We start from the raw sequence: 27,853 nt of genomic DNA on the forward strand, positions 1-27,853 counted from the left end.
GTCTCTCGCCACGCGTTGCGCCAAAACCTCCTCCACCAGCTCCTCCCTCGTCAGCGTCGTCTCGATGAAAATCGTCTTCACCTTCATCCTTCGCGGACCGGTGCTGTCTAAATCTCGCTCTAAATCCTCCAACTCTTTCAAGATCGCCCTGCGCCGCTCCTTGCTCGTCCCGCTCCACGTCTCGTAAAACGTCGCCGACGCGTCGCTCGAGTACACCACCGCCACCCGTCCGCTGTCGACGTGTTTCGCCGACGCCTCCTTCGCCTCGATCCCGTACTCCGTGCACACGTCCGTTATCGCGTCTCCAGATCTCAAGAAATCTCGCAGATTATTCACCAGCGACGACGTCGCCGCGTCGCCTCGATGTCCCGCGTACGCCACGTCGAACGCCCGACACCGCGCGCCGTGGAAAAACCGCAGGTACCGCGTCAATCGCAGCGCGATCGTCCGCTTCCCTCGCAGCGGCAGTCCGACGAACACCAGCACGTGTCGCTCGCCGATGTTTCCCGCCAGCGCCGCGATCGGCGGCGGCACCGTCGTCGGCGCGGGATTGTGCGCGCGCGCCGTGAGCAAATCTTCCATCGATTTCGCGTACAATCGCGGCGACGACGCGCGATCGGCGTCGTCGGCGCGCGCGTCGCGCGTCGCGCGCGCGTCGTCGCCCATCGCGAGCTCGAGCGCGCGTCGGCGCGGTCGCGACGACGCGTCGGCGTCGTAAAGTCGCGTCATTAACCTCCTCGCGACGTTCGTCGACGACGTCGCGCGGCGATGGCGCTGCGGACGGCGACGACGACGGCGCGACGACGCGTGCGCGCGGCGTCCGCGACGTCGTCGACGCGCGCGCCGTCCGCGCGCAGGCGCGCGCTGCTCGCGATGACGAGCGCGACGATCGCGCTCGGCGCGGCGGCGAAGGCGCGCGCGGACGGCGCGCGCGCGACGCTCGACCTCGACGCGCTGACGCGCGCGGTGCCGGATCCGTGGCGCGAGGCGCGCGAGGCGCGAGGCGCGAGGCGAAGGGAACGACGACGGGAGGTGGACGCGACCGCGGCGGCGGAGCGACGCGCGCGCGAGGCGGAAAACGAACGCGCGAGGGCGGTGTACGCGGAGGCGGCGGCGAAGAAAAAGACGAGGATACGACTCGAGCGCGAGGATGAGCTGACGGAGGAGGAGATCGAGGCGGAGGTGGCGCGGGCGGGACGAATGGCGCGGGAGGGCGTCGAACGCGGGTTGGCGGCGGAGGAAGCCGAGTTGGCGGAGTACGAACGATTGATGGCGGCGCGGCGGGCGTCGGCGGAGGCGAGGAACGCGGATTTTTTGGAGCGCGCGGAGGACGTGTTGGAGGCGACGGGCGAGGCCGCGGAGGCGTCGGACGCCGAACGCGGATTCGTCGACGCCGGGAATTTCTGGTGAGCGACGTCGAGTACGAGTATTCGCGATTTTGTAACAACAACAACAACAAGCGACGAGCGACGACGCCGCTCACTCGCGGAACACTTCGTCGAAGCCGGCGATTTTGGGGACCAGGTAGACCAAGATGTGCCGCAGCGCCGCGCTCTCGCCGTACGAGACGGGCACGGAGACGAAACTTTTGTTCCCGCCGCTCGTCGTCTGCAAATTCACAAACAATCCGCCGCTGCCGTCGGGCATGGGTTCAACCTTGAACGCCTTGTTCACGTTCCCTCGATTCGCCCCCCCCGCGCCCGGATCGTGAAAGAACGAGCACGGCGCGTTGCTCGCCATCCTATCCGCCAACTCGGCCGCCTCCGTCGCGCTCAGCATGAACGACCCTTTATTCCCCCAATCGTACTGTCGAGGCGCCGTCGCGTTCGCGAGTTCCAGCAGCACTCCTCCCGCGCGTTTCATGATCCGTCGCCCGCTCGCGTCGCTCTCGAACGTCGCTCGAACCGCCTTGAGCTTCAACGCGCCCTTCGTCTTGTACACGCCGTAATCCACGAACGCCCCCGTCCCGGACGCCGCGCGCTCGCTCGAGCGCGTCGGCGGCGCGCGGACGCCCGGTCCCGGTCCCGGCGAAGCGCCCGCGAGCGGCGCGCCCGCGAGCGGCCCGAACGACGCGCCCGTCGAGCCGCCGTTGTTTGAATTCATCATCGACGCCATCGCGCGCGTCACCGACGGCGCGCGAATGCGAGCGCATCGACGACGAGACGCGAGCGACGCGATTGATGCGGTCGCGAACGACGCCGCGGACGCCATCGGGAATCGCGACGGGACGGGAGCGGACGAAACGCGGAAGAGGCTGAATGTGAGGCGGTTGGTTGGCGCAAACATTTTGTAGACATTGAAACTGTTTCATTGATTGATGTCCAGGTGTTTCATTGCAACGCCACCGCGCTTCGTCGCGATTGGGCGACGCGCAATTGAAACGACGCGGCGATCTCCGCGACGGCGCGCTCGTCCTCGCGACCGCTCTTCGTAACGCACCGCGATTCGATCAGCAGGTGCGCGAGTTTTTCGTGTAAATCCGGCGCGACGATCGTTTTCATCGCTTCGAAGAGTTCGGACATCGATTTCGGCGCAGGAAGGGACGTCGGTACCGCCGAGTCGGTTTCCGGCGCCTCTGTCGACGGCTCGCGCGACGGAGCATCCAGCGCGCGGTCCCTCTCATCCATCGGAAAGCCAAGGAGTTCGCTGAGCGTTCGTCTAACAATCTGCGCGCCGGAAAGGATTTCCTCGTGGTCTTCCCTCCACGGCCGCTGCGCCGCGACGATCGGTCCGCGAACGAAAAATTCCTGTTCAGCCCTGTCGCGTCCGCGTCGACGAGCGTAATCGTCAGTCACACGCGCGCGAGCGCCGCAAACGTTCGAGGCGAACCGGCGTCGTCTCCGCGTCGCGCAGACTAGAGTGCGCACCAGACTCCAGTTCGCCTGCACTCCGTGAGTACGGGTTTCGTGAAAAGAAGTATGAAGGAACTCGTTGGATACTGTTCCGACAGCGCGGAAAGGCGCTTTTTTAAACCGCGCGTCCTCGCTGCCCATCGAGCGAGGACGCGTTTTTTTCCAGCCTTGTTCAGCGCCTCGATATCGCTCGGCGTCAACGGCGGCGCGCGACCGCGCGGTGGTACTGGCCGCCGCCGCGTCGCGTTCGCCGCCTCGCGATCGTTTTCGCTCGCGCGCTTCCGCGGGCTCGCCCTCGTCATCGCGCGCGTCGCGCCGTGGCGCGCGTCGTCTCGTCGCGTCTCGTCTCGTCTCGTCTCGTCTCGGACCCGAACCGCCGATTGGACAATCGGACAATCGGGTATGGTCATCAGTGAGACGTTTTTTAATAAAAATGTCCGAAAAGTGGGTGTGGCGATCAGTGAGGAGGTATAAATGACAAAGTTACGATTGATAGGGTTAAAAAAAGATAATGTGCAACCACCGGGAATCGAACCCGGGTCTGGTTATTAGGAGAAAATCGACGTTAACTATGGGTCAGTTTCCATTTTCCATTTATATCCTTTCGAGCTGTTTATCGAGCTTTTCGGACGGAACACTCACCTCCTGCGCGCTGCTATTTTGTATGCAGTGACGGCTGTTCGCCGTCAGGAGACCATCTCGCCCGAGCTCGACCTCGGGCGACGACTGGATCATACGCTGCTGAAAGTGCCGATTGGCAGGCAGGTATTCTACCACTAGACCATGGTTGCCTAGGTCTTCCGCACGCTTGACTACGTGCTTCGGATGTTAGGAACAGCGATAAACTTCAAGTCGGAGAATGCGAACGTCAATGCGATCGCGGTGTTACGGGTTGGTGGTAATTACGAAATCATTGATTTCGTAGTAATAATAGCAAAATTCTGGACTAACTATTGTGATTCATCTCTTCATCGGCCTAAATACACAGAAAACAAAACGAACCGGGTGCGCTCGGTGAAGTCGGACCGCCGATTGGTTGGTTGGTTGGTTGGCCGCGCGATGAGATTAGTTGTCGGCGCGCGCGTGGACGGATGGACGGACGGACGGAGAGACGCGCCCTTCGCGATGGGTCGACCGTACGCGTGGAGACGCGGCGCCGGCGCGAGCGCGCGACGACGAAAGCGCGGCGACGGCGACGACGACGACGACGAGCCCGGACCGGTGATGCGTCGGTTCACCGAACTCGCGCGCGCGCATCGATCGGCGGAGATGGTTCGAGCGGCGGCGGCGGTGGCGGCGGCGGCGAACGCGACGAGCGACGAACGCGAAGAGACGCGGCGCGTGCGCGTCGAGCGGACGCCGAACGGCGAAAGCGTCGTCGTCATGGACGACGCGAAGGAAGGCGATGATGGTGACGACACGGCGGCGAAGAAGACGTAGAGCGAGGTCTCGGACGACGATCGATCGAACGCCGGCTGCTGAAAAACGTTCGCCGCGCGACGCGAAATGATTCATTCATTCATACATACATTCATTCATACATTCATACATTCATAACGAACAAAACGCACAAAATTGTTGTTATAACAAGGACAACGTGATTAGATAAATTAATTATGTAGGACATCAACGTTCAACGTTCTTTAACTCTGTCACGCCGCCGTCGGCGTCGACGACGTCGACGCCGCGGTGAGCGCGGCTTCGACTTGCTCGCGAAGTTCTGCTGCCTCTTCGGCGCTGCGACCGTACTTAACCTTCATCTGCCAGGTGATGGCTTTGCCGCACCGCTCGACGCTCTCGCCCTGATCCCAGAGCTGCATCGCTCGGGCGACTGCTTTCTTTTGCGCCTCGAAGAGCTCCGGATCCGTCGGATTGGCGTCGGCCTCGACCTGCGCTTCAGTGTAACGAGTGCAAATGTCGTGACTGTACGCGGCGACGGTGGACGAAATACCTGTTGGATCGAACAGCGCCGCGACTTCGGCGGCGGCTCTGATGCCGTCAGCCTCCGTCTCGACGGACATCATGTCCTCGATGCCCCCGGCGATGCCGTCGGCCGTGCTGACGACCTGATCGATGTTGTCGTAGGCGTCCTTCAGCTCTTCCGCAGTTTTCTTAACCGCTTTCGCGGTGTCACCGATCTTGTCAGCGGCTTTGGCGCATTTCGTCGCGGTTTTGACTCCGATCTTAGCCCCCGTCGTCGCGCCAGAGCTCGCACCGAGCGTGGCGAAGAAGGCAACCATCTCGAGCGGGCCCATGATCTGGTCGGTAACGACCAGCGCGCACGTGGCGTCGTCGGCGGCGGCACCCATGCCGCATTCGACCCATCGATTAGCGTTCACTGTAGGAGGTTCGCCCCAGCAGACGAACGCCGCGCCGACGAATCCCTCTTTGCAAGGCTCGTAGCAGAGGCCGGCGTCGTACTCGTAGCCGGGGGGACAGGTCGCCGGCTCCATGCCTGGGGAGAGGTGAGTGTGTTTCGTGCAGCTCGGGGCGATGCCGCCCTCGTAACCTTGATCCTGGCAGTCCATCGTGCAAATATTTGATCCAAAGTTGCTGTATCCGCTCCTGCACTTGTCGTAGCACAGACCGAGGTAGTCCTCCTTGCCTTTTTTAGTGCAAAGATCTCCGCCACACCGCACACTGAACGTGGACCAGCTCCATTCGCACTCGATGGTACCGACGCCGCGACCGTAACTCGCGTCGGGGTTGGAACATAACAATCCGTGGTCGTCCCAACCGCTCGAGCACGACTGATGACAGTCGTAGCCAAAGCGATAATAACCAGCGCCGAAGTTTGAGCACTTGTCGTAGCAATACAAACCACCGGCGATGATTTCTTTTTTGCCATCGTCGCCGCAGTACTGCGGAATGATGCCGTCGCGCGTGTACGATTCGCGCCAGCAAAATCCCGAGCCTTCGTCGACTTCTTGGGCGTACTCGCCGATGATCTCGCTCGACCAACTAGTGACGGTGCCCGCGTGTTCGACCACGTTTCCTACCCAGCCGAAATTGAGTCCGAGCGCGGCCGTGTCGTTCGACGCTTTACGGCGTTTGTCGATTTTCTTACGCTTTCGCGCCGTCTCCTTCTCCCGGTCGCGCGCCTCCGCGACGCGCCTCTCGAGCGCCGCCTGAACCATCGATTCCTTCGACGCGCACGTGCCATTCGTCGCGACGGCCCTCTCCGCCGCGGTGAGATCGGACAACTCAAAGGTCGACTTTCGCAGCGCGCGCTCCGCCTCCGCTTCGACGTCCGCAGCCTTCGCCGTCATGACGGCGATCGTCTCGTTGAGCATCGCCTCTCGCTGCCTCGCGTTCACGGCGGCGCCCAATCGCGCGCGAGGCGTCGGCGTCGGCGTCGGCGTCGCGTCGACCGCGCGCGCGACGCGCGGCGTCGTTCGCGTCGTCGGAATCGTCGTCGTCGTCGTCGTCCCGCGTCGACCCGCGAGCGCGACGACCGCGCACGCCGCGACGCCGAGCGCGACGACCGTCGTCGTCCCGGCGTCGACCGCGCGTCGGTCCCGTCGCGATCGTCGCAACAGCGGATCGCGCTCGCCCGGCTTCGACATCGCGACGGACGGCGTCGCGGGGTGGCGATCCGCGTCACCAGGCGGTCGGGCGGCCAACGGCCGCAGGCTGGACAAAACGCGCGCCACGTTTGTAAGCTCATGGGTCTAAATGGTACTAAATACACAGAAAACAAAACGAGGTTGCACACTCGATGCACTCGATGAATGAAATGAATGAACTAGATGAACGCGAAACGATTCACTCATTCATTCGCCCCCGACCGCGTCGAAATCGAAATCTACGCCGACGCGCTCGCACGCTCGTCTGAAGTCGTCCGGCACCGGCGCGACGATCCGGGGCACGCCGGCGAAATCTTTCGCCGGGAAGCGAAGCGTCCACGCGTGCAGCGCGTGCCTGTCGACGACGTCGGCGTCGAGGCAGCCGTACGCGGCGTCGCCGACGATCGGTAGACCGATCGCGGCCAAGTGGACGCGAATCTGATGCGTGCGTCCGGTCTTCGGGCGACACCGCACGAGGGCGTGTCGGCGATTTCGAGCCACAATCGTCCACTCCGTCGACGCCGGTTTGCCGTCGGCGGAGGACGTCTCGACGAAGAACCTCGCGCCGTCGTCGCGCTTCGCCAACGCGAGATCTATCGTCCCGGACGACGCTCCGCCTCCCGAAACATCAAATTCATCGCACCGACACAGCGCCAAGTACGTCTTCTCGACCTCGCGACGCTCGAACGCGCCTTGCGCGCGCGCCGCCGCCTTTGCGTTTTTGCACACCACGAGCGCGCCCGACGTCTCTAAATCCAATCTATGCGCCACGTACGGCACCAAACTCGCCCCGAGCACGACGTTCGACGCCAACGCGCCGTCGTGCGCGTCGACGAGTCGTCGCCGCCACCGCGCGACGACGAGCGACGCCGCGCTCGAATCCGCCACGCGCGACTCGGGCGTCGACGCCGTTCCCGCGCGTTTATTCACGCACGTCATCTCCTCGTCCTCGTGCAGTATCTCCAGCGCCTCCACGTCCTCCGTCTCGCACGCCAATCCCATCGGCGTCGCCTCGACCTCGCGTCGTATCGTTCGCGCGACGCTTTCGGCGTCGACGCGACCGACGCGTCTCGCCACCTCGCTCGCGCGCGTCGTCGCCCCCCGCGCGCCTCGCGCCCACCCGAACCGCCACGCCATGATCTCGTGCGCTCGAGATCGTTCACCGTGCCTGCGAACGACGCTCGCGCGCAGGATATCGCGCTCGCGCGCCGCGAACGCGTCGCCGCGCAGCGCGTCCGGCGCGCACAGACTCAGGTGTCGCGTCTTCGCATTCTCCAGCCCGCAGCACGGACACCGCGGTCGCGGCGCGGCGTCGCGTCGGCGCGTCGCGTCGGCGCGCGTCGTTTCTCGTCGCGCGTCGCGCCGGCGCGGTCGCGTCGCCGCGATCGTCGCGCGACGCGCCGCCATCCGACGGCGCGTCACTTTTTGACGCATTCGATGTCGCAGCGGACGTCGTGCGCGCGCGACGCGCCGGTGAAGCGCGGCGCGCGCCATCGGTGCGCCGCGGCGCACCAAACGAAACGCCTCGCGCGGCGCGCGGCGCCGGCGCCGCTGTTCCAGCCGGGATCCGTCGTCGCGCGGTTCGTGGACGCGGCGAAAAATCAAATCGATTGGGACCGCGCGGTCGAGTGGGCGAACGGCGCGACGGACGGCGACGGCGACGCGATCGCGAGCAATCCAGCGATCGGGTTGATTCTGGGCGAGGTGAGGACGTGCGGCGCGGACGCGGCGGCGCTGCGAGGGACGCGGTCGGGGAGGTACAAGGAGTACGCGCTGCAGCGGACGCTCGGGATGAAGGCGGTGCTGACGCGAGCGACGACGGAGGCGGGAGTGCTGGACGCGAAGACGCGGTGCGCGATCGGACGAAAGCTGGCGGATCCGTCGAGCGGGGCGTCGCTGTTTCACGCGTACGCGAAAAACGCGGACGCGGCGATGGACGCGTTCGTGAGGGGGGTGGAGGAGGATTTGAGAGAAATCGCGGACGGCGACGAGGCGGCGTTGGATTTGGCGAGAACGAAGAATTTTTACGGCGAACGCGTGACGGAGAGACACTTCGCGTTCGTGAACGAACAACTCGCGAACGCGCTCGCGAAGGCGGACGAATCGCGCGGGTCGGCGGCGCAAAAAGTGAAGGTGGTTCCGGTGTTGGTGCCGAACACGGACGCGACCGAGGACGAGGAAGAGGACGACGAAAACGCCGACTTCATGTTTGGTAAAAAGTCAAAAAAGAAGAAGAAGAAGGCCGCCGCCAACGTTTCTGCGGCGAGCGTGGCGTCCATCGCGAGCGAGGTGTCCGCGTCTTCCACGTCGTTCGTGGACGCGTTGACGAAGATGGTCGCCTCGAAGATGGGTTCGACGAAGGAGCCGGCGTTCCCGGAGATCGAATCGTGGGGTCAAACGACCTCGGCCGAGGCCTCGGGCGCGGTCGTCGCGCTTCTCGCCGGCGCCCCGAGCGGATCGGTGGTTATTTTACCCAGCGAATTAATGCTTCGAACGCTCACGTTCGACGTCCCCGCGGGCGACGCCGTAAACTCAAACGGCGCTCGCGCTTTTTGCGTCGATTCGATTCCAGACGACGTCGACGCCGAGTGCGCGCTTTGGGTGTCCTTCGACCCTAACGACGCCACCGAAGGCGCGTGGCGAGATCCCAAATTCAAGCGCGCGTTCAAAGCGCTCGCGAAAGTTCCCGTCGTCGTCGCGCTCTTATCCCGCGTCCCGGATGTGCCGAGCGCCGACGAGCTCGTCGCCGCCGCCGCCGCCGCGAGTTCGCGCGCGCACGAACGCTTAAACGCGATCGAGGATGAAGAGTAATTGATTATTTATAGACATCTCACTTATAGCCCGAGACGTCACACCGCGACGCGTCGCCGCGAACCGAGCCGGCGAAGGCGAATGTTCCCACCCATCGCCACCGCGTGCGTCGCCACCGCCGCGCTCGTACACGTCATCCACGACGTGAACGATCGTCGAAGGCGCGCGAAGCGCGAGAGAGAGCCGGTGCGTCGTCGATTTTCCGCGTCCGCGACGACGAATGCGTGAATGAATGATTCAAAATAATCAATCATCTTCGACGCGCGCGCGAGACGCGCGACGCGAGCGACGCGCGACGCGAACGACTGACGACGATCGCGCGATGCCGCTTCGTTCGCCGCGAAGCGCCCGGCGCCGAGATACGCGGGAAAACCGACGCTGTCGGTGTCGCTCACGACGGCGACGCCTCGGGCGGCGTACTGCGGCTGTTGCGAACCGACGGACAGCGCGCCCGAAGCCTCCGCGGACGGCGCGTGGACGTCGCCGCCGAAGACACCGCTCGCGGCAAAAAAGCCGGACCCGTTCAACGCGTCGGCGCGACCGCGGTATCTGTCTTGGGATGATTATTTCATGTCGGTGGCGTTTCTGAGCGCGCAGCGGTCGAAGGATCCGAATAAACAAGTCGGCGCGTGCATCGTGGGGAAGGATAAGCTGATCTTAGGCGTGGGGTATAACGGATTTCCTCGCGGATGCCCCGATAACGCGCTGCCGTGGAGTAAAAAGAGCGCGAACGACGATCCGTTGGAGACCAAGTACGCGTACGTGTGCCACGCGGAGATGAACGCGATTATGAACAAGAACTCCGCCTCCGTCGCCGGTGGATCGCTGTTCGTGACGATGTATCCGTGCAACGAATGCGCGAAATTGGTGATCCAGGCTGGGATCAAGGAGGTGGTGTACTACGAAGGGAAAATCAGTGGGACGAGGGAGACGCCGACGACGCCGGGCGACGCGCGCGTGGCCAAGCGCGACGACCCGATTTACGCCGCCGCGAATAGACTTTTAAATCTCGCGGGCGTGCGCGTGCGTCAGCATCGACCCGAAATCGCGCTCGAGGTGACGTACTTGGAGCACGAGGACGCGGATTACGGTCAATCCGCGGACGCGTCGGCGTGACGAATAGGCGAGAGGTGGGTTGTAATTGTATAGCTGTGGCGATTTATATTGAAAGAAACGCCGCGATGGTGTCAACGTGAAATTCGATGAGTCGCGCATAGTACGAATCAAACGACGACGACGACTTAATCTCTACCCTCCTCGCGGCTCTTCGCGGCGGAGATTTCTTCGACTTCTTCCCAGGCAGCCGGGCAGTCGTCGGTGCACTGCTTCGCCGCCGCGATGGCGGCTTCCAACGCCGCCTCCATCTTTTGCATGCGCGCCGTGTTCACCTTCTTCGTGACTTCCTTCATGCCCGCGGCCGCGGCTTCGATTTCCTTCAACGTCTTCGCATCGACTTGACCCGCCGCGCGCGCCGCGGAGATCGTCTTCTTCGTCGATTCGATGAACGCCTTGTCCGCCGCCGAGATTTCGACCTCCTTCATGGAGTCTTGTCCCTTGTCCTTGGACGCCGCGCTCAATTCCTCGACGTCGTCCCAAGCGACCGCGCAATCATCGACGCACTCCTCCGCCGCCTTCAGCGCCGCTTCCAATCGTTCGCTCGCGTCCGTCGCTCTCGCGACGACGCCGGCTCTTCCCGCGCGTCTCGTCGTCGTCTGTCGTCCGCGTCGCTCGCCTCGTCAGTCGTCCCGTCCCGTCCCGTCCCGTCCCTCGTCGTCGCGTCGATCGCCGACGACCCCTCGCCTGCGTCGCTCGGTGCCTCCGTCGCGTCTTCCGGCGCGTCGCGTCCATCGCCGTCGTCGTCCGCGCGCGCGATCGATCGATCGATCGATCGATCGCTCGATCGATCGAGCTTATCCTAGATCGCGTTCGCGCGCGCGAATGCGCCGCGTCTCGCGCGCGTCGCGTCGCGGTTCGAGCGGTTCGCGCGGTCGCGTCGCGGTCGTCGTCGTCGCACCTTGCGCGAGAATCGCGTCGACGCGGGGCGCGCGATCGCGGCGGTCGTCGTCGTCGGCGTCGCGAGCATGGCGGGCGCGGTGTGCGGGGGCGGGCGCGGCGCGGCGCGTTTACGGCGACGTGGGGGGTGTGTTGATGGTGGTTTCGAGTGTTCGAATATGGGCGCGTGGGGTTAGGGTTTTGAGTGGCGCGCGGTCGATCGGTCGGTCGGTCGGTCGTCTACGATTCGTGAAGTGGGTGTCTACTGGTCGCGTCTACGCCTGGCGGTCGATCATGTACGTCACGGCGGTGACGACGTCGGCGGCGCGCTTGACGACGGTCTTCTCCATCTCGCTGGCGTACGGCACGGGGGCGTCCTCCATGCACAGACGCATCACGGGGGCGTCGAGCTCGTCGAAGAGGTTTTCGCCGACGAAGGCGCTCACGGTGGCGCCGACGCCGCCGGTGCGCGTGGATTCGTCGAGGATGACGAGCTTGTGCGTGCGCTGAAGACTGGTTTGGATGGTTTTCCAATCCACGGGCTTCATGCACGTGAGCTCGATGAAGTCGGCGTCGATGCCCTTGGTGTTGAGCTCCGCGATGGCTTCCTCGGTTTCCTTGACGCCGTGGAGGTAGGTGACGATGGTGACGGCTTTGTCGTTCTTGACGGATTCGTCGCTCGCCAAGTGGTGAACGGTGGACTTGTGGAGCGGGAGGAAAGAATCTGGCGTCACCGGTCCGCGAGATTTCATCATCTTCACCGGAAGCAACAGCACGCCCGGGCCGTTGTCGCGAATCATAGACTTGGCCAAGCCGTACGCCTCTTGAGGCTTGGACGCCGAGCAAATCTTCAAGCCGGGAATGCCCATGATGTACGCGTGGAACGGTTGCGAGTGTTCGGCGCCGAGAGATTGGTTCGGGGCGGTACCACCGGCACCGATGACGGTCATGGGCATTTGAAATTGCCCTCCAGTCGTCGCGTACGTGTTCCCGGCGGACGAGAGCTCAGCCATGCCGTAAATACCAAAGTTGGCATTCATGAGCTCGACGATGGGGCGGTAGCCGTTCATGGCCTCGCCCAAAGCCTTGCCCATGAAGTGACCTTCGTCAATGATTTCATCCGCCGCGCGAAGCGTGCCGAAGGCTTGCTGCGTGTTGGCTGGAATGTTGTAAGAAGAACCCGCTTGGAGATCTTCAGCGTGCGCCACGCACGTCGGGTCGCGCAACATTTCTTCAAGAATGGCGAGGTTGACGGCGTCACCGATGGAGATCCCGCGCGGATCCAAGCACATCGCGCGAAGAGCTTCGATGCGTGCCTTGAGCGCGGCGAGCGTCTCCGCAGGCACGATTTTCTCCGTCACAGCCTCCGCCGAGGCGAGACCTTCGACGGGTTCGCGCGCGGCGTAGTCGACTTTGCCGCTCGGATCGGGGTACTCGAGCTCGGCAGCCAAGTTGGCGGGCGGCGGCGGAGAAGCATCGGCGAACGCCAAAGCGCGCTGAACTTCTTCCTTAGCCTTGGCAGTCTGTGCCCCGAGGTCGATGCGCTTGGCGTCGGCAGACTCTTCGAAAATCTTAATCGGGTCGCACTCGGCGCGCGCCCAACGCTTTTCATCCTTGCGGTTGCGCTCGTGCTCCGGATCAGCCGGAGAGTGCCCGTTGAATCGGAAAGTGTGCACTTGCAAGATCGCCGGACCTTTCGTGCGCACGTGCTTGATCGCTGCGCGACCGACGCGCAAGACATCTTGCACGTTTTGACCATCGACGAGCACGCCCGGAACGCCGTAGTGCTTGCCTTGGTTGAAAACCTCTTGGTTCGTCGCGACATCCTTGGTGAAGGTGTTGATCGCGCGACCGTTATCGATCACCAAGAAAAGAATCGGCAAGTTCTCCTTCGCCGCCGCGTTCAAGCACTCCGCCATGCGCCCGTTTTGGGCGCCACCTTCGCCGACGAAGACGACGGTGACGCGGTCGTGCGCGTCATCGCGCCCGAGCATCTTGTCGAGAACGATGGATCGCGCCGCACCGACCGCGTACGGCAATTGCTCCGCGACGAGCGCCCATCCACCTTGAAAGTTCGTATCCATGTCGTACACGTGCATCGACCCCCCGGTACCTCGGCACGTGCCACCGTCCTTACCGAACAACTCCGCCATGACGGCGCCGCTATCCACGCCGCACGCCAAGGCGTGGCAATGGTCGCGGTAGTAGGAGTGCTTCAAATCATCCTTACGGATCGCGTCTGCCAGGAGCGCCGGAATCGACTCTTGACCGTTGTCAAGGTGCATGAAACCGCGAATCTTACCCGCCATGTACGCTTGGTTGCACTCGTTTTCAAAGTCCCGGCACAACTGCATCGTGTAATACGCCTTATTCAAATCCTCATCACTCAAGTCCTCGCATCGCTTCAACTCCTCGTCCGTCGCCCCAAACTCTTCCTTCAACACTTGCTTCGCCTTATCCCACGGCGTCTCGATGCGAAACCGCTCCAAATTCGCCGGCGGTCCCTTCGTCTTCGTCGCTCCCGCGCGCGCCGCCGTCCCTCGTCTCGCCGTCTTCGCGCCTCGCGCGACGTGCGCGCTCGTCGCGGTCGCCCGCATCACTCCTTGCATCGTTTGAGGTTTCCTTCGAGTTCTCGCGCGCTCGTTTCCTGCGTTCGCGCGTCGATCGCTCGTCAGTCGACGGATAACGCGCGCAAGATTGTCCCCGCCGCGATCGAGATTCGCGTCGCGCGCGCGCGCCGCGCGCGTCGCGGCGCCGCGCCGACCGCGGCGTCGGCGCGAGCGCTCGATTCGCGCGCGTTCGCGTCGACCGTTCGCGTCGAGAGTCGCGCGTCGCGCGCACCGAGACGACGAGAAGTGCCGCGCGCGCCGCGGAATGCGAGGTTTCCGCGAGTCAAAGTCCCCGTCGCTGAGTCCTGACTCGTCGATTGGACGGACGGGATAAAAAGCGGCTCGAAAAGCGCTCGCGGGACGCGCGACGACGCCCGCGCGACGGACAACACGATTTCTACACGATGGCTAATGAATTAGAGTGCACGAAACGCACGGCGTAAAAGATCCACGCCAACGGACCGACGATCCACACGAGGTTGGCGGCGAAGACGACGACTTTGCTCGTCGCGGACGCGCCGACGTCGTAGCGATTGTAGCAATAGTTGCAATAGTACATCACGGTGCCGTAAAACATTTGATAATTCATCACGATGGCGACGATGCCGACCGAGCGCGGGGTGAAAGACGCGATCATGGGGACCTCGGGCCAGGACGTGACGGCGATGGAGAGCGCGACGGTGGGGACGAGCATGGTGAAGCCGTTGCCGACGTCTATCCAAAAGCTCCACGACGTGTGCTGGACGTACGACGGATCGAGACTGGCGTACTGCGCGAACACGATCGACCAGTGCTTCAGCGACAGCGCTTGCGCGAGCGTAATATCTTCAAATAAACATAACGGTCTCGGGAGCACCTGCGCGCGCGTTCGTCATCGCGCGTCGTCAGTCCGTTCGTCGTCATTCGTCCCGTTCAAACGTCGCCGTCCCGCGCGCGTCCTCCGCGTCTGCGCGTCCGTTCGCCTCGCCATCGCGCACCCTGTTCCCGAACTTTTTCAGGTACCCGCGGTGTAGCTTTTGCACGTTCGCGCGGTGCGTCCAGAGCGCGATCTCCCACACGCATATCAGCGCGTTCACGGCGTTGAACAGTAACAACAGCGCCAGCTTCGGGTTCGCCTCGCGCGCGAGCGCCTCGACGACGCTCGCGCTCGGCGGCGCGCGCGATCGCGCGTCGGCGCACACGAACGGGAGCCAGAGCGTCGCGACGAAGCCGCAGACGTAGACCGCGGCGAGCATCGCGCGCGGACGCGAACCGTCGCGCGCGCGAGAGTGCGGACGGACGCTCGAGTCGAGCCGACGCGCGGCGACGGGACAGCGCGACGCGGCCGCGGACGGGACGTCCGACGGAGGCGCGCGACGCGCGAACGCGCGGTGAGAATATTTTAGCGACTCGACTCGGACGGGACGACGCGCTCGGCGCGCGCGACGCGACGGACGCGGGCGACGAGGCGCTCGGGAAGACGAGCGGACACAATGGCGTTTTCGCCGACGGCGCGCGCGACGCCGGATGGGTTGGACCTGGTGCTGTTCGACGTCGACGACGACGACGGTGGGTTTGATTTTAGCGACCACGGCGAGACGGGGACGGACGACGTGCCGTTCGACGCCGACGCGTGGGACGACGTGCTGAATGCGTTCGACGCGTATCGCGAAGACGCGAGCGCGTTCGACGTCGACGCGTTCGGATGCGCGGCTTGGCCGGACTTGGACGGTGAAGCGAAGGACGACGATGATTTCGATGGTTACGATGCGTCGCGGCGAAACGCGGCCAAGGCGGTGCGCGAACACGTCGCGAGCGCGCTGAGAGACGCGCTGAGCGCCTGCGAGAGCGAATTGAGCTGGGCGAGCGACGAGGGCGAATGGGAGACGAAGAGACGCGAAGCGGAGGATGCGGCAAAGGCGATCAAGTACGTGCGATCGCGCGTGTACGCGCGATTGCGTGCGCTGGGAGCGTCGACCGACACCGCGACGACGAATCGTTTGAAGATGTTGCGCGACATGTTCGTCGCAGAGCTTCGAACGTTCGCCGCGCGCGCCGACGCGCTCGAGCGCCGCGCGGCGGAGACGCTCGTCTCGAAGAACTTATGCTTGAATCTGCCCGATCCGAAGTTGATGTTGAAGAAGAAGTTCAATACCACACTCACGAGTGTGCTTGATTCGTTCGACGCGGCCTTCGAACACGTCGTGGCCAAGGCCAAGACGCCCTCGACCAAGGCGCGCGCCGCCGCATCTCGACAATCTGAACAAAATTCGGGTAACTCAAACGCCGTGGAGCAGCAAACCGCACAGGGAAGACACGAGACGCACGCGAAGAAGATCTTGTCCGCGTGGCTCTGGGATCATTTCTACCCGACGGACGAGCGCTTGAAACCGATTCCGACGCGCGCGGAAAAAGAAGATCTCGCGCGCCAGACGGGATTGACGACGACGCAAGTGGGCGACTGGTTCGTCAACGCTCGCGCACGTTTATGGAAACCTTACATCGAAGGCTTAATTCGCGGCGTGTATAACGACGCCACGGTGAAGAAAGCGCTCGACTTGCAAGCCGAGGCGGCGGCGTAAAGCGTTCGCGTCGACGGCGAAGAGTCGCTCAAATATAATCACAAAATAATCAACCGCACCGCGCGCGCGGTTCCTCTAGTCGGCGCGCATCGAGTCATGCGGGCCGTCGTATTTAAATGACGAGCGCTTCGTCCGTGGCGTCTTGCATCTGCGCGTCCCGTTCGGCTTGATACTCCAAGAACTCTTCGCTCGGCTTTGGGTGCTTTTGTCCCTCCTCGCTGTCGTAAAAGTCCTTCACCTTGGGAATGTGTTCGGGAACGATCACCTGCCCGACGTAATTCGGATCCGCGCCGTGCTGCTTCAACTTTTCCATCATCTCTTCGTCTTGAATGTTCTCCGCCCACTGATACGCGGTATCCCCGGCGTTATTGCTCGCGTTCACCTTGGCGCCGAGCTCGACCAACGCGTCCACGCCCTCGCACCACCCCTCGTACGCCGCGCACATGATCGGCGTCGATCCCGCGCCGTCCACCTCATTCACGTCGACCCCTTCCGCGATCAATCGTCTCACCAGCGTCTCATCGCGATTGAACACCGCTCGATGAATCTTCATCTCTCCCACCGTGCCTCGCCCTCGCATCGACCCACCGCCGTCCGCCTTCACGCCCACGCACCCGTACCGCTCCGGAAACGGTCCCTTGACCCGCTTGTACCACGGGTCGATCTCCGTCTCGTTCCCGCTCATCCCGCGTCGCGTCCCGCGTCGTCGCGCGTCGTCGTGTGCCGACGCGCGCGCGCACCGCTCGAGCGTTACGCTCGAAAACGCCTCGAAAACGCCTCGGCGTCCGCCGGCGCCGCGGTCGCCGCGCGCGATCGCGCGTTCGCGCGCGCGCGTCGCGCGACGCCTCGCGCGCGTCGTCCGCGCCGTCCCGCCGCGCGAGCGCGCGTCGAGCGCGCGCCGCGCGCGCGCGAACCGACACTCTGCGAATCAGCGATCGTTCGCGCGCCATGGGCGTCGCCGCGAGCGCGCGCGCGTCGCGTCCGAGCGACTTCGTCGACGCCGACGACGACGACGCGTGGCGTCGCGCCGACGCGGGCGCGCGCGCGCGACGAGGGCGCCGCGAGACGAGCGCGGGGTCGTTCAGCGCGATCCCATCGGTGAGCTCGTTCGGCGGCGGATTGATGAACTACGAGCGGCAGGGCGCGCGCGTCACGCGACGGTCGCCGTCGAACGAGGGCGGTGACGTCGAGCAGGGACTGGCGGACTGGGGGCGGGACGACGCGTCGATCTCGCCCGGCGCGACGAAGCGCGCGAGCGGGGCGACGCCGGCGCGGGTGTGGGGACGCGAATTGCGCCTGAGCGAGGGCGCGCTGCTGGCGACGCTGAGCGCGGGGGCGCTGTTCGCGTACGTCGCGTTCACGATGACGCAGGAGGGGGTGTTCAGGAGGGCGACGAAGGAGTTTAAATACGGCGGCGCGGTGTCGCTGTGCACGTGCCTGGTGTACTGCGCGCTGGCGCAGTGCGAACGCGTCAGTAACGGCGATCACGGCGCGCGAAGGGGGAATTTGAAAGATTACGCGATGTTGAGCGTGATGACGAGCGGATCGATGTATCTCACGAACGCGGCGTTGAGTTACATCAACTACACGACGAGAATAGTCGCCAAGTGTTCAAAGGTGATACCGGTGATGATCGTGGGGACGTTTATGCACGGTAGACGGTATGGATCGGAGGATTACGCCATGTGCGTGTTACTCGTGATTGGGATCACGATGTTCACCATGGGTGATGTGGATTCGTTTCCGAATTTTAATTATCGCGGGGTGACGTACATCACCATCGCGCTGTTCACGGAGAGCACGGCGGGGAATTTTGAGGAACGACGCTTCTTCAACATTCCTCAACCAATCTCGCACTGCGAGGTGGTGTTTTACGTCAACGCTATCGGAAGCGCGTGGATCGCGCTCGGTTTGTTCGCCTCGGGCGAGCTCTTCACCGCCGTCGCGCACTTGCTCGGCGAACCCGACGTGCTCGCGGCGATTTGCGTCGCCGCCGCCTTCGGATACATCTCCGTCACGTGCATCTTGCTCTGTCTCCGTCACTACGGCGCCACGAACACCGAGGTGATCAAAGCCGTGCGTAAGATGCTATCTTTGGCGTTATCACTCGTGGTGTACCCGAAACCGATGGGGTGGAAGTACGTCGTCGGCACCGGCGCCACCGCGACGGCTCTGTTCGGCCTGTACAAAATCAAAATGCGACGCCTTCGTCTCGCCGGCGGCTCCATGGAGGCCGCCAAATAGTTCCATTTCTCTGTAGTTCTATTCTTTTCGACCTCGTTCGTCCCGACGGCGCGCGTCATCGATCGACCGAGCGACGTCCTTCGCGTCCCGGACCAACCGTCTCGCCGCGTCCCGCGTCCCCGACCTCACTCGTCGTCGCGGCGTCGCCGCGCGCGCACCGCCGCGCGCCGCGCGCCATGGGTCCCGCGCGCGTGCACCGCGTGTTCCGCGACGCGCGGCAGACGAATCAGCGCGACGCGGCGGAGTTGATTTCGATTCAACCGCTCGACTACGAGCAGTGGCTCGCCGCGTGGAGCGGAAACGAGGGCGAGGATCCGTTTTCGAGCGGTGCCGCGACGGCGGCGACGGCGGAAGAGCTCGCGCGCGTCGTGGTGCGCGCGCGCGAGGGCGGGGAGAGCGCGGACGCGTGCGCGATATGCTTGACGGCGATGCGGGACGGCGACGAGGAGTCGCGCATGCCTTGCGGACACGGATTTCATCCGCGGTGCGTCGAGAAATGGCTCGCGCGGTCGAAGTGCTGCCCGCAGTGTCGACGGTCGTTGGCGGACGCGGAGAGCGCGCGCGGTGAGGCGAGGGCGAGTGGGAGGGACATACCCGAGGACGCGGCGCCGACGCCGGCGAATATACCGTGGTCGGCGACGAGCGATCGAGAGTCGAACGAAACGACGGAAATCGAGCGGCGGGAGCGGTATGCATCGACGCTACCTGTGCTTCATGAGCTGAGGAGGGAGTTTGAGTTAGTGTTGAGGCGAAACGTCGTAGATAGTGAGGTTCCAGAGCGCGGGGCGTCGCGCGTCAAGGAGGCGCTGCGAGGGCTGCTGACGAACGAGACGCCGCAGCCGTGAGGGCGTGTGAACTGCGCTGTATATCAATGTAAATTAAGTTTGAGGAGTGTTATGTACAATCTATCGACGGCTTCGTCGCGTCGTCGGTGCTTTGTGTGTGCCCTCGACTTCGACGGGCGCAGGCGTCGTCGCTTCCACGAGCGCGTCGAGGTCCACGTCGTCGATATCCATCTTGTCGACGGCTTCTTGCGCGTTGGCGGCATCCGACGGCGGCGCTTCGAGCAAAGCTGCCAAAAATATATCCTCGTCCGCGCTCGACTTCTTAATGTCTAACGAACCCCAGCCGAGGAACGAGAAGACTTCGGTGCACGAGCACGCGTCGGCGCGAGTCTTGCGTTTCTTCCGCGTGGGCGACATCGCACCGTCTAAATCCTGTAAGACTTCATTCAAACGGAACGATCGCGCACCACCTTGACTGGTGAAAATTTTGCTTTGTGAGCTGTGAGAATCTTGACTCGTCGCGGGCGAATGCGCCTCTTGAAGGTCGTGAACGATTTCTTTCGCCGCTTCATGAAAATCCTCGGGCATGGATTTGTCATTCAGAGAATTTTGTTTCGGCGTCGTTGCGAACCGCGGGGTCTCCTCGAACTCCATCGCCGTCCCTTCTTGAACTTTGTCCAACTCTTCGAGCTGTTCGACGTCCACCATCGCCGGTTTAGCGTCTAAAGCCGTGCGCCGCGACATGACGACTTTGTGACGAACCTGGAACTCGGCGCCGAGGCGTCCGGCGATGCGGAAACTTTGCTCGGCGGTGTCCCACTCTTGGCGCGAGCACGCGACTTCGGCGATGCGCAGAAATCCCGCGGCAAATTCTCGAAGTTTCGAATCTCGCATGAGCTTGCGAACGTTCTTCCAAGCCTTAGTGCTCTGATCGTTACGAAGTTGACAAAGCACTCGGTTCGTCGCGAGGATGGGCTCGAGCGCGTCGAGCGCGTCCGAGACTTCGTCTTCGGCCGAGTTCGCGATGACGTTCAGGCCGCACGAATACAGCTCCGATGCACCGCCGAAATGACCGACCCAAGAGAACACGTTCCCGATGGTCAAGCACACGCACGATCGATCGTACGCGCTCAAATTGTCAAATCCGGCGAGGAGAAAGGCGTTGTCGAGCCAAGTAACCTTGGACTGGTCGACCTGCTTCTCATCAGCGCCCGCATCAGCCTCGGGCGAGGTGCTGGCTTTTTGTGATTCCATGTTTTTCATCACGAAAATGGTCTTCGCGCGCTCGAGGAATAATATGCGATCGCGGTACATGCGCTCGTCGTCGCGCCCGGCGAAAAGCACGCCCGAGCCGTACAGCATCGACTGACGCGCTCGCACCCAATCCTCCTCTTCTATGCACTTCGACGCGCTCGGTCGAGCGGTGACCGCGGTCAACTCATCCGCCGAGTCCCCTTCGAAATCTTCGCTTCGAATCGAACCGTTCATTTGCTTCCCCTTGAGCGTCTCCGCCGTCTTCGCGTACTCCTCCGCCAAATCGCCCGCCGCTTCCGTCTCCTTCAAGACGATTCCCATGCGTTCGTGCATCTTCGCCCCATCCGGCGCGCAATCCAACGCCGCTTCCGCATCTCTCAACGCCTCGCACCACCGTCCCGATCGAAGCCGCGCCACCGCCCGTCCACTCAGCGCCGTCCCCGCGCACGCTCGATACGCCACCACCGCGCACTCCCCTCGCTTCGCCGTCGTCCCTCCCTCCAGCATCCCGCACGCGTTCGCCACCAGCGCCGACACCTCCGCGCGCCCGTTCATCCACGCTTTCACGCATTTCTTCAGGCACTCGTCGTACGCCGTCACCGCGCGATCGTGGTCCCCCTCGCCCAGCGCGCGCTCGCCCCTCGCCAGCGCGTCCAGCGCGTCCAGCAGCGTCCCCTCCCGCGCGCTCGCGCTCGCCGTCGCCCCGCTCCCGTCGCGCTCGATCCTGGCCGCCAGTTCCACCAGATCGACGTTCAGCGCGCGCGCGCGCTCGAGCGCGCGCTCCAGCGCCGACATCGCGGCGCGGCGTCGCCGATTGTTTCAGAATTTAATTTGATTGAAGAGTTCGCCTCGCGAATGAAACGCGCTTCGCTCGCGATGCGCGTCCCTGGCGCGTCGCGGACGCGCGTCGAGCGCTTTGAAGCGTCGCGCGCGCGCGTCGCGCGTCGTTCGAGGCGCGCGCGCGCGTCGCGCGTCGTTTTGGCGACGCGGCGACCGACCGCGATGGCGCGTTGCGCGCAGAAAAAATCTTTGTATGGGTAAACAGTGTGGACGTTAAAACCAGCGGGACATCCCTCGCGCGCGGCCGCGCGCGCGACGGCAGACGGCGATGCGCGACGTCGAGCGCGCGCCGACGCGCGCGACGCCGCCGTCGTCGCCCGCGCGGCGCGCGACGGCGCGGAAGAGCGACGGCGGCGACGGCGCGCGGTCGTCGAACGACGCGCTCGAGCGCGAGAAAGGTCGCGAGTGGGACGACGCGCGCGACGACGCGAGCGACGACGACGACGACGCGCGCGACGCGTACGTGATGCCGCCGTCGATCTGTCGACCGCTGGTGTACACGAGCTGGTTTCCGCTGGCGCCGGCGTGCGCGGCGATGGCGCGCGCGCCGCGGGACGCGCGCGCGCGGGGACTGGCGGCGCTGAGCGCGGCGCTGATCGTGAGCAGTTTCGGACACTGGCGGGCGCCGAAGTGGGACAGCCCGAGGCGGTACTTCGATCTGTTCGTCGTGTGGGCGTCGGTGGGGTACGGGTGCTGGTTGGCGACGACGATGGAGTGGGCGTACGCGCGCGGGTGGTGGTGCGGCATGCCGTTGGTGGGCGCGGCGTTCGTGGCGAACGAGACGGCGTTTCATCGAGAGTTGCGCGCGTGGAAGACGTGTGGGGGGGCGACGAGGGCGCATCGGTGGTTTATTTATCGTCGGACGACGTGGACGCATCTCGTCGGCGTGCACGCGGGGAGCTCGACGGCGGCGACGTGGCTCGCGTTGGGCGTCGCCGGCAGTCGCGGTTAGTTTTATTCGTAGCGCATCAAGTCATCTAAATAGTAAATAGCACATCTATGGTTTGTCGCTGCTGAATCGAGGCTCGTTGGCGACGCCAGAGGCGACGTCGGGGTCGTTCGCCGCCGCTTCGTAGTAACTATTCGGCAAGCCGAGCCAATACTTCCACATTTCTAATCCGCGGTTCCACTCCACGGGAGTTTCTTGCACCGGGCACGGATCATCATCGCTCGCCAAGTCGAACTCTGTCGATGTCGAAAGGACACCGTCGGTTGTGATGGCGCTCTCGGCGGCGCGACGCCTCAGCTCGCGACTTTTCGTCGCCCGGCGACGCGGGTTGACTCGCCCGGCGACGCCTTCGGATTTCGCCTCGACGGCAGCCTTGAGAACAAATCGCAGTGTTCGTGATTCTTTCGCCGACGCTCCTCCCGCTGCTTGTAAATCCGCGATGACGCACTCGGCAATGTCCGACATTCCGTGCAAACCGCAACCGTAGATGAGCGACTTTCGCATGCGAGCGTCCGGCGCCAGTCCAGCCGACTTTACGCACAAATTGTACACCTTAAAAGCCTCGCCCACGTTCCCTAGGCGAATGTACCCTTCTAATATCGAGCCGTACGTGGATACGTTGGGCGTGATGTTCTTCGCCTTCATGCCTTCGAGCGTCTCGACGGCGCGGCACATGTCGCCTTGACGCGCGTAGGCGTTGATTAAGCAATTGTACACGCCGACGTCCTCGACGACTTGTGGATCGGTTTCCAATTCGGCGATCACCCATTGCGTCGCCGAGTCGTCCCCGACTTGCACGAAATACTTCAGCAGCGTCGTGTACGTCACGACATCGGGCTTCAAACCAGATTCTGATATCTCGCGCAAAATGTTCCACGCCTCGGCGGGAGCGCGAGCATTGATGCACGCGTCAATCAACGTGTTGTACGTCACCAAATCCGGTGGCACGCCGTCGTCTCGCATCCTATCAAACATCTCACGCGCACGTCGGAGAACTTCATCCGTGCGATCCGCCTTGCCGATGCCGCGCACGACGCCCTTGAGCAAGGAATTGTACGTCACGACGCTCGGCTTGATTTTTGCGCGGCGCATCTCCGCCAGCGCCGTCTCGGCGAGCCCAATTTGCGCGCTTTTCGCCAAGCCGTCGATGAGTGTGGAATATGTGTACACGTTCGGCTTGACGCCGTCTCGAGCCATCCGACGAAGGAGCTCGTCCGCCTCGACCACTCGTCCCGAGTGCGCCAATCCTTGCACGAGCGCCGTGTACGCCTGCACCCCGGGCCGACGTTCGACGCGCGGAGAGAATCGTACGCCCTGCTCAAGCGTATCCATGGCTAAATCTAATCTATCGCAGCTCACGTAGGCGTTCACTTTCGCCCCCCACGTCGCTTGATTCGGCGTCACGCCGAGCGTACGCATCGCCATCGAGCTCGCCTCGACGCCTCGTAAATTCTTCTCTCGCCCGTACCCGGTGATCAGCGTGTTAAACAATCTCGGTCCCGCCCTGACGCCTTCTGCAGTCATCTCCCTCAGCACGCGTTCCGCCTCCTCCACGCGCCCTTCGCTGACGTACGCCCCCACGCCCGCCGCGAACGCCGCTCCGTCCAACCGCAGCGGCGTCGCCCGCAACATCAACCACACCTCCACCGGACTCGGCGTCGCTCGCGCCTTCCCACTCGCTCTCGCATTCGCCGCACACCGACTCAACGCCGCGATCACATCCGTGTACGTTCGCAGCGTCGCGTGTTCATCGCTCGTCGCTCCCGGACCCTTCTTCGCAATCGCGTAAAACGCTCGCGTCGTCGCCAGCGTCACCGACGCATCGTCCCTCACCCCGCATCCCAGCCGCGCCACTCTTTCGAACGTTTTAGCTCTCACGCACGTTTTACACTTCGCCTTCGCGCACGCCTGCTCGACTTCGCGTATCAGCGCGCACGCCTTTTTCGCGCGCCGCGCCGCGTCCCGCTCGCTCGTCCCCGCGCCGTCGTCCCGCGTCAGCGCTTCGAGCGCGCCTTCGATCGCGCGCGCGTCGAGCGCGTCGAATCCATCGCGCGCGCCGTTTCGCACCGCTTGGACGGACGCGAGCGCGCTCGCGAGCGCGCGCGCGGTGGTTTCGTCGTCCGGCGGCGGCGTGACGTCGCGCGTTTTCGCGCGCGCCGAGCGCGCCGCGCGGCCGCTCGTCGACGGCGCGCACCGCGCCGCTCGCGAGAGCGACGGCCGCGATGGCGCGCGCGCGCCGAGCGCGAGCGCGAGCGCCATCGCCGCGGAGTGCGGTCGAACGACGGCGAATGGGCGATTGAGGAGTTGGATAGAGGCGGGACGACCGGGACGCGCGCGCGACGCGACGACGAAGCGCGGTCGACGAGGGCGAACGATCGAGACGGAAACGGAGAAAGAATGATGATTGAACGCGAGCGAAACGACGCTAAGGGCGGTCGGGCGCGGTCAACAGCACGCGCCGCCGGCGGGGGCGGCGCTGGATGAGGCGGCGACGGGCGACGGACCGCAATCGAACAAGCCGTAGTGCGTGGAGCGGTCGCCGACGAGGGTGAAGTACTTGCCGAGCCAGGTCTCGCCGACCATGGATCCCGTGTTCCCGCACACGAGCATGGGTTTGTTCTTTTCGAATCGGTGATGGTCGTCGAGTTGGTACGCGTTCGGCGCGCCCGGTAAGCCGCCGTTGTACACGGCGTATTGGCCGTAGTCTTCGCAGAGCGTCTCCAAGCAACCCGGGGGAAGCTTGAACAGGCGGTAGGTGATGGAGTAGAACTTGGCCTCGCCCAAAAGTTCTGCGAGCGCGGGATCGCGCACTTCGATCTCGTGACCGGCCAAAACGCGCGGATCGGTAAAGCCGACGGCTTGGCAAAGACGCTTGAAGTCTTCGACGTACATGGCGCCGCCGAGGCACTCGCCGAGTAAAATTTCGTGCGAGCGCAAATCTTCCTGAAGTCTTCGGTCGCAGTACACGTCGCTGAAGTAAAACTCGCCGCCGTTCGCCAAGACGCGGTACGCCTCGCTCAACACCGCGGGCTTATCGGGGCTCAGATTGATGACGCAGTTGCTGATGATCATGTCCACCGACGCGTCGGGCACCCCCGCGGCTTTCAAATCCTCAATGGTTCCCTTCTCAAATCGCATGTTCGCCTTCGCGTACCCGAGCGTCTTCGTGCAGTATTCATCCACGTATTTTCTCGCCACCTCCAACTGTCCATCCGTCATGTCCACTCCCAACACGCTTCCGTTTTCGCCGACGAGCTTCGCCGCGACGTAACAGTCTCGTCCGCTTCCGCTTCCCAAATCCAGCACGCGCAGTCCATCGATCCCGATCGGCGTCGGACTACCGCATCCGTAGTATTTCGCCTTGACCTCATCCGGCACCTCTCGCAGCGCCTCGCGCACGGCTTTCGGGATTTGTTCGCTCGGCGTGCAGCACGCGCTCGTCTTCAAGTCGTCGCTCGTGCTCAGCGTCTCGCCGTAGTACTTTTGCACGCTCGCGCGCACGCTCGCGTCGCCGCCCGGTGCGATGATCGTGGCGCCGAGCAGCGCGTCCAGGGCGCCGCTCGAGCTCGAGCTCGCGCGCGCCCGCGCGCGCGTTCGAGCCGACGTCGCGCGCGGTGACGTCGCGCTCGAGCGCGACGAATCGCGACGGCGCGTCGCGCGCGTCGCGCGCGCGGGCGCGGCGGTGACGGTCGCGGACGCCATCGTTCGCGCGCGCGTGGATTTCGGCGCTCGCGCGCGCTCGCGTCGATCGCGCGCGCGTCGGTGTGGAGATCGCGCGTCGACGCGCGCGGGTCGAGTCGGGACGCGCGAGCGGCGGCGAAGCGCGCGAACGAAGGCATCGCGATGGTGACGACCGCGGCCGGCGGCGTCGAACATTGATGACGCTAATTAAATCCCGCGATGACGTTTTCGGTGCCCCACTTGCCCCAGTCCGGGAGCGCGGCCGACGCCTCGTTCACGGCGTCGACGAGGGCGCGCACCAAATCGTTGTTCATGCCCTTCGGCGGGTCGGGGATCTTTTTGGGAGGGTACGCGTGGGAGTACGAACGCTTGTCGAAACGCCAGGCGCCGATTTTCCCCGGAGTGAAGACGCCGTCTAAGTCGTAATCCATGCCGTAGGTGAAGTGGATGGAGATGAAGTCGCCGACGGCCTTGTCCCACGGCGGCTGCGCCGCCATTTGCGGTCGCAAATCGTGCGAGATCCCGAGCTTGTACGCGGCTAACGTGTATCCGTACATCTCGATCACCCATCCCCACGCCGCTTTGGCGTCTTTGTCTTTTTGTAGCGCCACCGACATCTCCGCCCACGCCGGGGCGAGACGCTCGAGGTCGTCTTTTCTAATGAACACGGGCGAGCTGCCGATACCGTCGATATCCTTCATCTCTTCATCCGTGATTCCCGGCAAAAACCGCCTGACGATGTCCGGTTTCTCTTTGGGATTGATGTAAAAGAATGGAAACGCCGCCGGCGTGTCGCCGCGCATCAAGTTTGGCACGGGTTTAATGTACAAGTGGTCCGGCTCCGCCATCAAGATGAAGTCTTCTTCGATTTGCGGACACTTTTCAAAAAACTGCACGAACGCAAACGGGCGGCTCAAGACCACGAACCCTAACTCATCCTCTAATCTATCCACGATGCACGTCGGAATTTCGTCCTCTAACCCATCCGCGACGTCGTGAAGCACGCGCGTGAACCCGCCCATCTGCCCGTTCGGTCCTTGCGCGGCTTTTTGCTTTTGAAAGTGATAATACATCACCCGCGCCTGCCACCCCTGATACACCGCATTATTCGTCGTCATCACCACGTGAAACTTTCGCGACGGATCGGGATCGCCCCGCATGTCATCCTGCACGTATATCGATCCGCTCGTCCACGGATTACCGCCGCCCTCCGTCCCCGTCGTCATCGTCGCGCGCGCCTGCTTCTTCAACCAACACGACTTGTGAGGTTGTCCCAGGCACCCGCTCTCGAATCCACACCACACGAACACCGTGCATCCTTCGTCTCGCATCTCCACGCACGCGTCGTGACACGCCTCGGCGCTGTCTTTCAGGAACTTGTCTCCCCACTTGACGACGTCGCCGCCGGCTTCGAAGCCTTCGCGCGGTTGAAAGCCGCTCAGCTTCAACGTCTCCGCGCGCGCGCGACGCGTCGTCCGCGCGCGCGGTCCGACGCGCGCGGTCGCCACCGACGACGGTTCGGCCTCGCTCGGCGATTCGGGCGCGTCGACGCGCGCGCTCGACGTCGAGCGCGCGTCGAGCGGCGCATCGATGGATGTCAAAGTTTCGCGCGCTGTTCGCGCGCGCGACGGCGGACGAGGCGGTGATTTCACCGCGGGGTAACCCGTGAACGCGATGTACGCCAAGCACAGCGCGAACGCGGCGCGCGC

At 63.8% G+C, this 27,853-nt stretch overlaps 20 protein-coding genes across 20 annotated transcripts; 7 read left to right on the top strand and 13 right to left on the bottom strand.

Annotated features, from left to right (window-relative positions):
- Nucleotides 1-1,200: 1,200 nt before the first annotated feature.
- OSTLU_27989 (predicted protein) lies at nt 1,201-1,410 on the top strand (the record flags this gene model as incomplete). Its single annotated transcript, XM_001421794.1, has 1 exon — nt 1,201-1,410. One exon carries the CDS (start codon nt 1,201-1,203, stop codon nt 1,408-1,410), a length of 210 nt encoding a protein of 69 aa, XP_001421831.1.
- Nucleotides 1,411-1,500: 90 nt separating this feature from the next.
- On the bottom strand, nt 1,501-1,956 carry OSTLU_8400 (predicted protein; the record flags this gene model as incomplete). Its single annotated transcript, XM_001421921.1, has 1 exon — nt 1,501-1,956. A coding segment is annotated over one exon (456 nt), but the record flags the coding sequence as incomplete, so codon positions are not given.
- A 374-nt stretch (nt 1,957-2,330) lies between these two features.
- On the bottom strand, nt 2,331-3,154 carry OSTLU_27991 (predicted protein; the record flags this gene model as incomplete). Its single annotated transcript, XM_001421922.1, has 2 exons — nt 2,331-2,757; nt 2,868-3,154. The coding sequence occupies 2 exons, from the start codon at nt 3,152-3,154 to the stop codon at nt 2,331-2,333; spliced, it is 714 nt and encodes a 237-aa protein (XP_001421959.1).
- A 1,271-nt stretch (nt 3,155-4,425) lies between these two features.
- OSTLU_25645 (predicted protein) lies at nt 4,426-6,439 on the bottom strand. The gene has a single exon (XM_001421923.1). The coding sequence runs from the start codon at nt 6,416-6,418 to the stop codon at nt 4,505-4,507; it is 1,914 nt and encodes a 637-aa protein (XP_001421960.1). The 5' UTR covers nt 6,419-6,439; the 3' UTR covers nt 4,426-4,504.
- Nucleotides 6,440-6,555: 116 nt separating this feature from the next.
- OSTLU_27993 (predicted protein) lies at nt 6,556-7,834 on the bottom strand. The gene has a single exon (XM_001421924.1). It carries the CDS (start codon nt 7,418-7,420, stop codon nt 6,626-6,628), a length of 795 nt encoding a protein of 264 aa, XP_001421961.1. The 5' UTR covers nt 7,421-7,834; the 3' UTR covers nt 6,556-6,625.
- A 21-nt stretch (nt 7,835-7,855) lies between these two features.
- On the top strand, nt 7,856-9,229 carry OSTLU_18463 (predicted protein; the record flags this gene model as incomplete). Its single annotated transcript, XM_001421795.1, has 1 exon — nt 7,856-9,229. One exon carries the CDS (start codon nt 7,856-7,858, stop codon nt 9,227-9,229), a length of 1,374 nt encoding a protein of 457 aa, XP_001421832.1.
- A 537-nt stretch (nt 9,230-9,766) lies between these two features.
- Nucleotides 9,767-10,141, top strand: OSTLU_8218 (predicted protein; the record flags this gene model as incomplete). The annotated part of the gene is made up of 1 exon (XM_001421796.1): nt 9,767-10,141. A coding segment is annotated over one exon (375 nt), but the record flags the coding sequence as incomplete, so codon positions are not given.
- A 329-nt stretch (nt 10,142-10,470) lies between these two features.
- On the bottom strand, nt 10,471-10,770 carry OSTLU_27996 (predicted protein; the record flags this gene model as incomplete). Its single annotated transcript, XM_001421925.1, has 1 exon — nt 10,471-10,770. The coding sequence occupies one exon, from the start codon at nt 10,768-10,770 to the stop codon at nt 10,471-10,473; it is 300 nt and encodes a 99-aa protein (XP_001421962.1).
- A 704-nt stretch (nt 10,771-11,474) lies between these two features.
- OSTLU_51659 (predicted protein) lies at nt 11,475-12,691 on the bottom strand. The gene has a single exon (XM_001421926.1). It carries the CDS (start codon nt 12,511-12,513, stop codon nt 11,497-11,499), a length of 1,017 nt encoding a protein of 338 aa, XP_001421963.1. The 5' UTR covers nt 12,514-12,691; the 3' UTR covers nt 11,475-11,496.
- On the bottom strand, nt 12,679-13,818 carry OSTLU_37802 (predicted protein; the record flags this gene model as incomplete). Its single annotated transcript, XM_001421927.1, has 1 exon — nt 12,679-13,818. A coding segment is annotated over one exon (1,140 nt), but the record flags the coding sequence as incomplete, so codon positions are not given.
- Nucleotides 13,819-14,227: 409 nt separating this feature from the next.
- Nucleotides 14,228-15,065, bottom strand: OSTLU_27998 (predicted protein; the record flags this gene model as incomplete). Its single annotated transcript, XM_001421928.1, has 2 exons — nt 14,228-14,686; nt 14,808-15,065. 2 exons carry the CDS (start codon nt 15,063-15,065, stop codon nt 14,228-14,230), a joined length of 717 nt encoding a protein of 238 aa, XP_001421965.1.
- Nucleotides 15,066-15,302: 237 nt separating this feature from the next.
- On the top strand, nt 15,303-16,391 carry OSTLU_27999 (predicted protein; the record flags this gene model as incomplete). Its single annotated transcript, XM_001421797.1, has 1 exon — nt 15,303-16,391. The coding sequence occupies one exon, from the start codon at nt 15,303-15,305 to the stop codon at nt 16,389-16,391; it is 1,089 nt and encodes a 362-aa protein (XP_001421834.1).
- Nucleotides 16,392-16,668: 277 nt separating this feature from the next.
- Nucleotides 16,669-16,905, bottom strand: OSTLU_10629 (predicted protein; the record flags this gene model as incomplete). Its single annotated transcript, XM_001421929.1, has 1 exon — nt 16,669-16,905. A coding segment is annotated over one exon (237 nt), but the record flags the coding sequence as incomplete, so codon positions are not given.
- A 992-nt stretch (nt 16,906-17,897) lies between these two features.
- OSTLU_4844 (DMT family transporter: UDP-galactose) lies at nt 17,898-18,521 on the top strand (the record flags this gene model as incomplete). Its single annotated transcript, XM_001421798.1, has 1 exon — nt 17,898-18,521. A coding segment is annotated over one exon (624 nt), but the record flags the coding sequence as incomplete, so codon positions are not given.
- Nucleotides 18,522-18,811: 290 nt separating this feature from the next.
- Nucleotides 18,812-19,480, top strand: OSTLU_28002 (predicted protein; the record flags this gene model as incomplete). Its single annotated transcript, XM_001421799.1, has 1 exon — nt 18,812-19,480. One exon carries the CDS (start codon nt 18,812-18,814, stop codon nt 19,478-19,480), a length of 669 nt encoding a protein of 222 aa, XP_001421836.1.
- Nucleotides 19,481-19,540: 60 nt separating this feature from the next.
- On the bottom strand, nt 19,541-21,469 carry OSTLU_28003 (predicted protein; the record flags this gene model as incomplete). Its single annotated transcript, XM_001421930.1, has 1 exon — nt 19,541-21,469. The coding sequence occupies one exon, from the start codon at nt 21,467-21,469 to the stop codon at nt 19,541-19,543; it is 1,929 nt and encodes a 642-aa protein (XP_001421967.1).
- Nucleotides 21,470-21,980: 511 nt separating this feature from the next.
- Nucleotides 21,981-22,466, top strand: OSTLU_28004 (predicted protein; the record flags this gene model as incomplete). Its single annotated transcript, XM_001421800.1, has 1 exon — nt 21,981-22,466. The coding sequence occupies one exon, from the start codon at nt 21,981-21,983 to the stop codon at nt 22,464-22,466; it is 486 nt and encodes a 161-aa protein (XP_001421837.1).
- Nucleotides 22,467-22,913: 447 nt separating this feature from the next.
- Nucleotides 22,914-24,044, bottom strand: PPR4 (pentatrichopeptide repeat (PPR) protein; the record flags this gene model as incomplete). The annotated part of the gene is made up of 1 exon (XM_001421931.1): nt 22,914-24,044. A coding segment is annotated over one exon (1,131 nt), but the record flags the coding sequence as incomplete, so codon positions are not given.
- An 853-nt stretch (nt 24,045-24,897) lies between these two features.
- On the bottom strand, nt 24,898-26,226 carry OSTLU_28006 (predicted protein). Its single transcript, XM_001421932.1, has one exon. The coding sequence runs from the start codon at nt 26,163-26,165 to the stop codon at nt 24,909-24,911; it is 1,257 nt and encodes a 418-aa protein (XP_001421969.1). The 5' UTR covers nt 26,166-26,226; the 3' UTR covers nt 24,898-24,908.
- Nucleotides 26,227-26,347: 121 nt separating this feature from the next.
- Nucleotides 26,348-27,304, bottom strand: OSTLU_37760 (predicted protein; the record flags this gene model as incomplete). Its single annotated transcript, XM_001421933.1, has 1 exon — nt 26,348-27,304. The coding sequence occupies one exon, from the start codon at nt 27,302-27,304 to the stop codon at nt 26,348-26,350; it is 957 nt and encodes a 318-aa protein (XP_001421970.1).
- Between the last annotated feature and the right edge of the window lie 549 nt (nt 27,305-27,853).

The sequence above is a fragment of the Ostreococcus lucimarinus genome, chromosome 16 (genome assembly GCF_000092065.1).
Source record: "Ostreococcus lucimarinus CCE9901 chromosome 16, complete sequence".
In the NCBI taxonomy this organism is placed as follows: domain Eukaryota; kingdom Viridiplantae; phylum Chlorophyta; class Mamiellophyceae; order Mamiellales; family Bathycoccaceae; genus Ostreococcus; species Ostreococcus sp. 'lucimarinus'.